General features: G+C 47.8%; 1 protein-coding gene across 4 annotated transcripts in view; it reads right to left on the bottom strand.

Annotated features, from left to right (window-relative positions):
* The window catches only part of LIMCH1 (LIM and calponin homology domains 1), a 359,691-nt gene extending 348,574 nt beyond the window's left edge, over positions 1-11,117 (bottom strand). For all 4 annotated transcript variants that reach the window (XM_023519618.1, XM_023519619.1, XM_023519620.1 and 1 more), the window contains exon 1: positions 10,972-11,117. In XM_023519618.1, the coding sequence (XP_023375386.1) occupies positions 10,972-11,067 (96 nt within the window). In that variant the 5' untranslated portion in view covers positions 11,068-11,117. The remainder of the gene's footprint in view (positions 1-10,971) is intronic.
* Positions 11,118-12,534: the final 1,417 nt, after the last annotated feature.

The raw sequence follows: 12,534 nt of genomic DNA, 5'->3' as shown, positions 1-12,534 counted from the left end.
GCTGTAATGCCACGGCACTCTACCCAGGGGGACAGCTTGAGGCTCTGTCTCAAAAAATAAATAAATAAATAAATAAAAATAAAAAAAGATACAATTGAAATATAGAAAAATACAGTAGAATACCCAGGCCTTCAGCAACATGCCTGGAAATGCTTTCTTGCTTTTCAACCATTTGTTGCTGCAAATTTACATCCTCCTGCCCAACCCAAATCAAGATGCCGTTAAGGTCACAAATAACTGATATCCATCTAAGAGATCAATTGAAACCACCCAACCAAATATCCAAATGCAGACACAAAAAAGTCATTAACAGGTTAATCAACTTTAAATTAACAGATAGTTTTCATTTTTTGAAATTATTAAGTACATAATATAGTTAGGTTTTTATGAAACAATGTACATTTTTCAGTGTATCTAATTGGAGTTTCTTTAATGGGGCCTGTTTGATCACAGCTAAATGAATGTGGCCTTCCAACATGAAAAGATTCTATTTTCTCGGCCACAGCAGTGTCCAAGTGCCAACCAGGCAACTGTAGCTGGGCACAGACTCACTGAGAAATCTCTCGGCAGTGGGCAAGGTGGCTGTGGGGCCCTGGCAGGGAATAGATTGAATCAGACAAGGACAGGCCAGGCCAGGATGATGACTAAGGCTCAGCCCTGGGCCACAGGACTCTGGGGTTTACCCAAGAAGGCATCTCTCTCTCTCTCTGTATCTCTCCCTCTCTCTCTCTCTCTCTCTCTCTCTCTCACACACACACACACACACAAATTCATTACAGTGAAATATGACAACTTTCCTAAAAGAAGTGACTACTTAGTGTCAGGTGTACACAGAGAAGAGAAAGCTTAATGGGCTTAGAAGAATCAGGGAGTGTGCCACAGATTTAAGCTCCGTCTTACAAGGATTTGTCCCTGGAGAAGCAGAGAAGAGGCATTCCAGAGTGTCCCTACCCCAATAGCCATTCTCCCCTTTCTCCTAAGGAACAAAACTTAAAACTAAGTTTTGATCTGGGAATTAATTACCACTGCTTGGAAAAAAGAGCCTTCACCAGGGTCTTACCTAAAACCAGGAGTGGTCAAATAACTGAACTTCTAGGCAGGACGTCAGGAAGAATTTCCCAGATGTCATCTTAAAAGGGAAGAACGCACTGGTCATTTTCCTTTCCTCCATCTGCTTCCTGGAAAGGTGATGTGATGGTGACTCCCTGGCAGCCATGTTAGACCATGAGGAAGGGGATGGGGGTGTCTGGGAATGGTGGGTTCAATTGTTGAAAGCAGTCACAGGCCTCCAGAGTTTATAATTTATGGGATTCTTATGGGGTTCTCAAATGCTACATGACTTTATTAGTTTACTAAGCCCCCTGTTTCAGAAAAAATTTGAAGCAAGTTCTCAAATCAGAGAATATCTGTGAGTCATCACTCAAAGACACACAAAATTGCTGCCCTCACCCACTGAAAAGCAAGCAAATTTCTTGCAGCCCTTTTTTACTCAGAGTGGAATGCAGCCTCCACAGCCCCCATTCTGTCCAGGAAGTCTAATCCAGCGTTCAGGCTCAAATATAAAATCCTCAAGTCCTCTCTGCCATTTCTCCTGGAAGAGTTCTTAATTTACCTGTGACTCAGACGTAAAAGGTACAGAAGATCCTCATGAAAACTCTACTTAGAGTGGCCTGCAAGAAAATTCTGGAACTTCTTACTCAGCTCCCTTCCCTGCCCGCCCCCACACACCTGAAGAGCTATGAGAGGATTTCTACCCTACCTTTATTCAAAGCATAATCGTAATACAAGCATGTCCCAATCAAATTCTCCTACTTAGAACCTTTCAATGCCTTAGCTTAAATATTATTTTCACTAAGAATCCTTGTCTGTCTAAAGAGTATTTTCCTCTTAAGCCTCCCCTAACCCCCCCATCTTCATGGTGTACAGCCCGAATTATAATTATGTATTGATTATTCAGTATCGCTCCACACAGTACACTGTACACTTCATGAGGGCAGAAACTAGGTTTATTTTCTTCCTCTCTTAAGCCTGGTTCCTAACACTATGCCTGGCACTCAGTAAACACTTTTTGGAGCTCAGTAGACACTTTTCAGGAAAGGAACTTTAGGAAGCACATTTTCACAATTAATGCTTATTCTTACCACGATCCTGAAGCAAACTTACAAGGAATGGATAGCCAAGTGTCCTGAATTATTATTTTCCTCTTTTAGACCATTTGACTGAACTCATCCTGGCCCCCACTCAGTTAAGATAAAATATTCAACTACACGGACATTAGGGCAGGCACCTGTAGTCCCAGCTACGTGAGAGGCTGAGGGAAGAGGATCCCCTGAGCCCAAGAGTTCAAGGTTGCTGTGAGCTGTGATGCCAAGGCACTCTACCGAGGACAACAATGTGAGACTGTATCTCAGAAAAAAAAAAAGATGAAGTGAAATTAAATTTTAAAGATAAAATAAAACAGTCAATGAAAATAAAATAATTGCTTGAAATATCATTTTAAAACATTTCTTAAGGAAAGAAAACATAGCTATGTACTTATCACAATCGATTTAACTTCAGTTCCTCTCTTGGTACAAACTTGCTTGGGGAATCCAGTTGGTATAAAATAAGGCTGAGGATTTTTTTTTTTTCTTTCTAACAGTGCTGGGTCCTGGAAATTAAAAAGCCACAAGCCTTTCTGCCCCTGACCTTTGTTAAAAAGCCAAAGGCAGGTGTATTCTCACATGGCCTCCTAATGAGCTATTTAGGGAGAAATGGGTGGGGTAGTCCCTAATTTCTAAAGTTCACCAGTGACCAGAAGGCCACACAGCGTCCTGCAACAGCTGTCCTGGCGTCACTGGTCACAGGCAGAATGCGCAGCAGCAGAAACACGAAGCTACCCTAAGCTAACCAAGATTTTATACTTAAGGTCTCAGCAGAGATGTAAGGGAAGAGCTGACTGTGGGAAAAGTTGTCGGCGGAGCCATTCCTCAGGTGCACATTAGATGATTATTACGTCACCTGTCCTTTCCCTGACGCCAAAGATAATTCCCTGAGATACAATAACCATCGCATCAGGACTTCTCTTTGGAAGTGTCATTTTCAATCTTGCAAACATGGAATTTTACCCCAGCAGAACTGAACTCCATGGCACCATCCCTCCTTGAAATATACCATCTCATGGCCAAGCAGAAGTCTTTCCAGCCTCCTATTCTTTTTTTGTTTGTTTTGTTTTAAGAACTATTTTTTCCCCATATATCTATTAACCCTCAAGCTTAGGCTACTTTTATATCTCTGTCACTTAAAAACAAAGTTCTATTATGCTTTTGTTTCATTTTAATTGCACCAAAGTCATCCTTTTTCCTATCCTACTCTTCCCTCCAAAAATGATCCTATCTGATACCTTTCTTTTGCCTCAAATGTAAACACACACACACAAATCCTTAGAAACAAATGAGGGAAAATGTTATAAAACTGCATTGTACATTTTTAAAAATCACAGAACAGTGAACTGGGCTTAAGCAGAAATCTGATTCCAATGATAGTAGTTTACTAAAAAAATCAACCAGTGTTAACTGATTCAGTCCTCAACTGTGACAATCAAGGCCAAAATGCAAAGTGATGAGGTGAGATGGAACGTGATTGGGAGCCCACTCAGCCAAGAGTGCCAGCAAGTCACAGAGCTGCCTCGGTCAGGGCGCCGAGCTCTCAGGATGCCTGGAGGACAGGCTGGCCCTCTCCTCCCTTGGAACGACCCTCTTGGCTAAACTCAACAAGACCAGCCCTAGGTGTAATTTTGTCCAGATGGTAGAACTATCAGGTAAAGGTGAAGGGACTACAGTGAAGGCCTCAGACAAGTGTGCCAACAGCTTAAACAAATTGGTGCTGAGGCTGGTCGCCGTGGTTTATGCCTGTAATCCCAGTTCTCTAGGAGGCTGAGACAGGTGGATCGCTTGAGCTCAGGAGTTCATAACTAGCCTGAGTAAAAGTAGACTCCATCTCTACTAAAAAAGAGAAATCCTAGCCAGGCATAGTGGCAAATGCCTGTAGTCCCAGCAGTTCAGGAGGCTGAGGCACAAGGATCACTTGAGCTCAAAGAGTTCAAGGTTGCTGTGAGCTATGATGCCACAGCACTCTATCAAGGGTGACAGAGTAAGACTCTGTCTCAAAAAATTTAAAAAGGTGACAAGTGTGGTGGCTCATGCCTGTAATCCTAGCACTCTAGAATGCCAAGGTGGGTGGACTGTTAGAGCTCAGGAGTTCAAGACCAGCCTGAGCAAGAGTGAGACCCCTGACTCTAAAAATAGCTGGGCGCCTATAGTCCCAGCTACTTGGGAGGCTGAGGCAAGAGGATCACTGGAACCCAAGAATTTGAAGTCTCTGTAAGCTATGACGCCATAGAACCCTACTGAGGGTGACCAAGTGAGAGTCTGTCTCAAAAAATTTAATTAATTAATTAATAAAATAAAACAAAGGACAACAAATCCGTGCTGAGAAAGGGATCCCTTCCCACCCATATTTGGAAAACAAACCAAAACAGACCACACAGATACTAAGTCTTTACCCAAACAGAATAATGCACCTTCTCCATGAGCAGATGTTAGAAGCACACTCTGATCACACACTTATTCACAGCCACTAAAGACCAAACAGTGGAGACAAAGCTATAAAAAAAAAAGAGCCATGGTCCCTAATATCACAAAAATAAACTATTCTAACACCATCTGTCCTCTTAAGAAATCATAAGACAACGTATCAGCAAGCTTAAAACATTTTTAAATTAATCACTTACCTACCAGCCACCTGCCTAATAAAACTTCAGTAGACTGGTGTGGGGCTGCGGCAGTCGTGACAGGGCCTAGAACCTGGATTCCAGCAACTCTGAACCACATGTGATCCCTTTGCCCAGTTCCACGTTGGGAATTTAGGTCTGGAGGCAGCAGGAAACCTGGTTCTTGTTGCCTGAGGGCTGCGCAACTCTGCGTACTAGATAAAGCTGAAGTCAGCTGTCCAAGGGAAGAGACCCTTCCATGCTGCAGCCATGGTCTAGGGAGCCACAGCTTGGGAAATCCACATCCTGCTCCCACACGGGGGAGGTGGTGGGGCAGAGGAGACCCCTGCAGTCACAGCAACAGAAAGCTTGGTCCCTATAGGAGTTTTTACACGTGGTCTCACGTGTGCAAAGCAATCTAAGATGTCACATAGCAGGGGCTGTGAGGTCAGACAGCCTGGGCTTGAATCCTGATTATGACAGGCTCTTACTGACTATGTGAGCCTGGACAAGTTTCCTAACTCCTACAAGCCTCAGTTTCCTCAACTGTCAATCTTAGCTATCTGGCTATCCCCATTCGTAGAAGTTAAGCAAGGAGGCATCGGATTCACGTCCTACTTCTGACACTTACCTGTAATCTTGGACAGGATACTTAATCTCTCAGTGCCTCAGTTTCCTCATTTTTAAATTGGGATAATAATAGTACTTACTTACAAGGGATCAGAAACAGACATTTTGAGGTTGGTTGAATCCATGGATGCCGAAAGCACAGACAGGGAGGGCCCACTGTCCAGACTGTAGCCCGTGGCGGCGCGTGATAAGCACTCAGTGAATCTTAGCTGCTGGCAGTAGCAGCATCAGCATCATCGCCACAATTATCATCACTATGACACTTCAAGAATGGTCTAAAGAGAAAAGAGAAGCCACCAGCACTCCTAGAGCTGCCTTGTCCCACCTGGCACTGACTGCCACCCACGGAATGAAGGCCAGCTGTGCATCATGGCTCTATTGTCATCCACCAGCAGAGAGCAGGAGGCCGGGCGGCCCAGTTGCTGGGAATGCAGGCCCAGCCTACCCCTCCTTGGTGGCCAAGGGTATAGTCTGCCCGTTTGGAGCTTGCTTGATGCAATTGGTTTCCAGGGAGATACTGGGGCAAAAAGTGCCAGCTCCACCTCCCAGCTTCCCTTTCCCCCAAATCTGTGGGACCTCACTGTTTTCCTACCACAGGACAGCCCTGTGTCACTGCAGCCCTTGTATACAAACAAGCTAGACTATTTAAATGTCATTGTGAGAAAGATGCCTGCTGAAATTTACATTTCTATTCAGACCACCACTCCTTTCTTGATCTAGCCAGAAAGTTTTTTCTTCTTCCTTGGCTAGAGACCATTTGCAAAGTTAAATCTTTGTTGTAATAAAAAGATGTAAGAGTCAAGTCCCTACAGAGATGCAGAATCAGAATGATGGAGATGTATAACTCACGGCATCACATCGCAAGGGTCATAGGTTACTGCCACCAAATGCTAAATCATCTCAAAGTTTACTCATAAATGTTTCCGACGCCAAACCATGTAACGTCTTTCAGTTTTGGAGAGCTAAGGGGTCCTCAGCGCTTTTAATCTTCAGGATTAGGTCCCAGTTGAATGAGAAAGCAGTTCTATGTGGGCAGGGGGAAATGAACCAAAATGAGGAACCAATCCCTTCCAGCACTCGTTCCCACTCCTGCGAAATATAGATTAGTCACAGATAAGATTGCATTCATCACCAAGCCCCATGGGCTTGCCGTGATTAAAGTTAAAGGAGTCCAGGAACCGCTCAAGTTGAGAAGGAAGGGTGAGTTGGGCTGAAATTTCCAGCCCCTCCCTAAAGGCCTGGGAACCTGTTCCAAATCACAACTGAAACCAAGCTGAAGGACATCTGTTTCTTCCGAAAGTCTTTGGCATGGAAAAGAAGAACTGAAGATTAGAACAGATAAATATTGTTGTGGGTGGAGAGATGAGGAAGGGGGATCAGGAAAATTAGAATCATCTACTAACAAATTCTCTCATAACTCAATAAATACCACCAGAGGAAACAGAAAAAGAAAGAGAAAAAAAGGGAAGAAGGTGGAAGGAAAATCAAGGACCAATTACTTTTTTTTCCTAGCAGAACTTGACACAGCAGTGAACAAAACACTGCTGCATTTGAGATGAATGTTTGGACATCCACTATTTGTATAACAATTTAATACTGGATTATCCACAAGAGGAGGTGCATTAAGCATTCTGCTTAGAGTTTGCTAACAAAGACTATACATTAAATTTAAATATTCAGCATAATATTAGGGAATAATTTTCTAAGCCCACATGGACTACCAGGATCATTTTATGAGTAGTGGTTCCAGCCTCTCCTCTGATCCTAAAATCACTTCTACTGTACATTAGAGTACATGTAGCATCTACTTCTGGTCCACATATCCAGAATTAATAAAATGAGGTAATAGCATGAAATCCGTAGGCAACTGCATTATATTTCTACCCTGGAAATTTAGTGTTCTGAATAAATTTCTTTTAAAATCAACCTTAGGCCAGGCACAGTGGCTCATGCCTATAATGCTAGCACTCTGGGAGGCTGAGGCAGGTGGACTGCTTGAGCTCACAAGTTCAAGACCAGCCTAAGAAAAAGCAAGACCCTGTCTTTATTAAAAATAGAAAAATTAGCCTGGTGTTTCGGTGGCTGCCTATAACCTCAGGTATTCAAGGAGGCTGAGGCAGGAGGATTGCTTAAGCCCAAGAGGTTGAGGTTGCTGGGAGCTATGACGACACCGGGGCACTCAACCCCAGGGTGACAGAGTGAGACTCTGTCTAAATAAATAAATATATATATATATAATCAACTTTAATTTTTATTAACAACAGAAAAAAACAATAGCAATGGTAGTGATATTACAGTAGTAGCGATGATGAGGCTAAGAGTAATAACAGTAATACTAATGGTAATATTAATACTAACCATCACTTACACCGCACTTCCTAAGTCTTGGACACTATTCTAAACACTTTAAATGCATTAATTTATTTAGTCCTCACAGCACTCCCATGAAGTAGGTGAGCTATTATTAGCATCCTGTTTTACAGACACTTCCAACAATGTCCCCTTGTTATTTTTGTTGTAGTTAACAACTACAGCTATCTTTCAAAGAAAATATTTGGAGTCATAGGAGAGGAAAAGAGGCTTGTCCAAGGTCACCCAGCTAGGCGGCAACAGACCCAGACTCAAACCCTGCACGCTCAGCTACAAGGTCTGATCTCTTTGCCACTGGGCTCTGCTCTTTGCCCCTTGTTTACTTAGGGAAGCCTTCTAGACAAGGTATATGGAAGAAAGTCATGCTCCTCCCTGTATAATCAAGATTACTGTTTGAAGTTTGCGGTTCCTTCAGGAGGCTTCCCAAACCCGCAGTAAGATGCACGGCCTGCTCCTACAGCTATGAAAGTCACTGGGAGTATTGCTGACTGTCACTGTCTCTGACCATGGCGAGCTCCATTAGAGCTTTCACCTTTGCCAGCTAAGGAAGAAGTGGGGGTTGAGGGGGGGATCCTTCCCAGGCTTCATTTCCTGCCCAGTAACACAGTCCTCAAATAGCCAAGGCTGCAGGCCGAGAAATTCCTCACCAGTAAATTATGTCCTGGAGCTTGTTCCTTGAGCCTTTGTTAAGAATGGACATTTTCTCATGAATCCATGATTCAAGAAGACCAAGGACTGAGTTAGAGAGCCAAGCAGCAAAGTTTGTTTATTAACCTGCTACACCCAAGGGAACACTTTTCTGAAAGGGCGAAATTCCTCACTCCTCAAAAAGAAAAAAGGAAAGAGAGAAGAAAAAAAAAAACCTATGGGAAATTTAATCACCAAGTGAACAAAAGTGAAAAACAAAGGCCTTCCAATGAGAATGTTGTCAGAGACAATAGGCCCCTAAAAGAGACGAAATTGTCTCCAGATAACAATCCCCCCAGGAATTCAGCTGCACTAAGTACTACATTATTGCCATACTAGCCAAGGAATCTTTGTTCAGGAGGCAACTGCGAGCAAAGCCATCTGTTACTGCTCCTGGGCTCCCCGGTTTGCAGACACGGCATTTACATTTCAAGAGGAACCTCCAGGAAAGGAAGAGGGAGTTCTCTATCTTTCCCTGGGAGCAAATATCTTTTTATATAGTCTGGGAGGGGGAAGCTCCCCTTTCCTTGAAACTGAACTCTGCAATTGAAAGGCGATAGGCCACTTCAATAATGCACAGGCCGCGTGCTCTGGTCCGGGCTACCACCGAGTCCCAGAGCCACGCACACCTGGCTACGGTTTTCCCATTCTTACACTGGTACAATCGGTAAAGTATTGAGAATAGCACCTAACAGGTCACTACTTTTCTAAGTAATCCCCTTTTCCTTTTCTTAAACCTGATATAAAGCTAATATTCTGTACTGTATAATATTTAGCCTGAAATCTACCACCTCATTGAAGCAGGCTGCAGTCTGGGCCAAAGGAGACGTGCTGTATATATATTGATCTAGGTGGAGGCTATAGTAATATATACATAGGTCAAAACTCACGCAGGTGACACTTAAGAGTTGTACGCTTTACTTTCCTGAATACAACTCACACCACAATGTGTTTTTAAAAGCAGAGAATGTCGATATTACTTACAATTAAGGAAACTGGGAATACATCAGGCGCCTTCAAGAATAGTATGACTACTCTGTTTTTGTATCCTCTTCTCACCCACACCCACACCCACAGTTTCCCCCTGAGAAATTTTAAAGTTCAAGAACCTGAAAAATACAGTCATCTAACTCTGCACTAAGCTGGTAACTACAAATATCTCCTGAGTATCCTGTGAGCCCAGCACAGTCCCCGGCACCTGTCACACGCCAAAACCGTTCCAGCCACATATCAAAAAATAAAAGGCCAAGGTCTTTTTGTCATCTCATAGGAACATGTCTGAGGCTTTTAGCAATAAGCCTCGAATTTATTGTTCTGTTTCTTTAACCCTGTTTTTAAAGAGATGCTTCCGAGTGACACTCTTGCTTGCATAAAGCATGTCAACCCTGAGGGGTGCAGGGTTCTGGCCGGAGCATGAGAGCAGCATGAGCTGCGGGTGGTGTGTGCACGCAGCTCGGCAGGTTTCTATCTGCAGCCTCCGAGCTCTGTTACCTCGGCAGCACCTACAATGCCCAGAGGAGGGGAGTCTCCAAGGGACAGTCTGAGTACTGGGAGCTTCATCACGGTTCGGTCAAGCTTAGCGGTACACTTCCTCCTTTGAATTGAGGGGATCAAGGCCAAATTCATACCTTTCTCTAAGCCTGAAGAAAGGTCACCCATTGGAGCAGAGGCTCCTTACACTAATCACGGGGATCGCCTTCCCCCTCGAACCCCTCTAGTGTCCTGACCACCGCCGACAGGTCATTGCGGGAGCCCAGGGCTTCCAAGCTGCATTTACAGACATAGTGAATCAGGATCACCCAGCTAGCGCTTCCTGGACCCAGCCGAGAGCTCCAGTGATTTCCCTGGCCTGCCACCGCGTCATTTAAGAAGTGAAATATGCCGACCCAACCGGGTACCCGGCACGGCGGAGCCCACCCCGCCGTCTCTGAGATGCACTGGGGACTCCAGTGGCGGGGCAGCGTCTATGCGGATCGTGAGCTCGCAGATGGTTCTCGCAGGCTCCCCCGGCCCTGTGCGCTGTGCCAGCCACACACCTGACCCGGTGCCAGGAATACAGAAAAAGGCTCCAGTGGGTATGCGCCTCCGTGGAGACACTGCCAACTCCGCACCCGGAGGGCGGGATGTGGGACAGGGAGCTAAACACCCCGAAATGCGGCACCGGTGAGGACGCTGGGGCTCGCGCTTCTGCGCCCTTGCAGCGCTTCTGCTCACACTGCGCTTCCCTCCGCAACGGCTGGAAGCGGCTCGAGCTGAGATTTTCGAGGCCGGCCGCCAGGAGGGATGCGGGCGCAGGGGACCGCTCCTCCCCTCCGCGCACTCTACACTGCAGTGTCCCCCGTGCACGCCCACCTTCACCCGGACTTAATGCCGAAGCTCCAGGGGATCACAGCTCGCCGAGGCCCTGGCGGATGACCCGGAGCAGCTGGACGAAGAAAGTGGGGGGAGGCGAGGCTGGACCTGCGGACCGAGCGTGCGCGGGTCACTGGCTCCGGGCGCCCCTGCAAGGCCGCCCGCCAGCCACCAGCACCTACCTCGATCCACTTCTGCGCCTCGGAGAAGGCAGGCTCGGGGGGCGGCTCGGGCTGCAGGGGCTGAAGAGCTTCCAAACCGAGAGCGGGACAAGCCATTTGCGAAGCCCCGCGTCCACTCGAGCGCCAGGATGAGGACGGCCACCGCCGCCGCCGCCGCCGCCGCAGGAGCGCGCTCCCCGCCCCTTCCCGCCCGCCGGCTCCCCCCTCTCCGCCCTCCCCGCCCGTCCCCTCCCCCGCCCCGCGCAGGTCCCGGGAGAGCCGCGCGCGCTGCTGGAGGACGCCGCGGCAGCTGTTCCCAGCGCCGCCCGGGCTCCGGCGCTCTGCTCCCCACCTTCTCCGGCCGCTCCGCCCCCGCGGAGGGGGGGCTCGGCTACCGGCTAAAAATAACCTGGCGCGATCGCTGGGTGTCTCCCTCCCAGCTCCCGCAGGCCCGGGAAAGGGACTCGGCCGGCCGGCCGCCCGCACGTCCCACCACCCGGCCGGCTGCAGAGGGGCGGGCAGGGCGAGCAGCACCTGGGAGCCCGCGCGGAGCGGGGTACCAGCGTCCCGGGGCAGCCGCGCTGCGGCAGCCGGGCTGGAGGACGCGCCGGCACCTGCCGTCCCTTCCCGGCCGGCCGCAGAGGTGGGGGCTAGAGAGGCAGCCCAGCCCCGGCGCCAGGAAGTGTCCGGCCACCTGATCTTTCTGTAAGAAAAAAAGAAAAACGACCCCATGAGCTTTTATTCCCTCCAGGCCAGCTACCTGTATGCCGGTCTGTTGACACATTCAACTAACAGTTAACTGTCCACCTACTATGCGCCAGGCACCAAGCCAGGCGCTGGGCACTCAGACAAAAAGTGAAAGAGAAAAAAAAGCAACTCGAAGTCCTTGTTCTCAAGATATTTACATTCTAGAGAGAATTGGGGGCGGGGACAGACAATAAACAAGTAAATCAAAGGAAGATGGTTGCAGAGAGTGCAGTTAAGGAGATAAAAAGAGGGGAACAAAACGATGACTCGGAAAGGAAGTGCGGGCTAATTTCCGACGGCCTTTCCACCCTCCGCGGGGAGGCCGGCCTGGGTGTCCGGGTTCCCCAGACGGGGGCAGGGGGCCAGCGGGCCCGAGGGAAGTGAAGTGTCTTTATCCTGCTCCTTCCTTCGTGGGCCTCGGTCACGCCGCTCTGCCCGCGGCTCTCCGCCCTAGTTACTTTCCTTAGGGTCCCCAAAGGTGCCTGTCCCCTCTCGCCCGTCCACCTCCCAGGCCTGGAGATGGCAAAGGCCCCATCCCGTTCTGGTTTCCGACCGTGCCGGCTTCCTCCTAACAGCCCCTGACACTCTCCCCTGCCACCTCCACTTGAGCTGCCTTCTGTTTGGCGAGAGAGACAAGGAGGATCAGGAAAGTTTTCGGAGGAGGTGGCATGGTGAGAGGACACGAATGGGGGAGGGTGACGAGTGCGACAATCCGGGGAAAACATTTCCAGATGAGTGCCAAGGCTTTGAGGTGGGAACGAGTTCGGTGGGGGTGGAGGGACCCACAGCTGGCCACTGGGAGACTGGACTGCGGTGCGGCAAGAACCAGGTGGGAGC

The sequence above is a fragment of the Otolemur garnettii genome, unplaced genomic scaffold, assembly GCF_000181295.1.
Source record: "Otolemur garnettii isolate 467f Iridium unplaced genomic scaffold, OtoGar3 scaffold00181, whole genome shotgun sequence".
Classification (NCBI taxonomy): Eukaryota; Metazoa; Chordata; class Mammalia; order Primates; family Galagidae; genus Otolemur; species Otolemur garnettii.
This window is presented reverse-complemented; position numbering and strand designations above follow the sequence as displayed.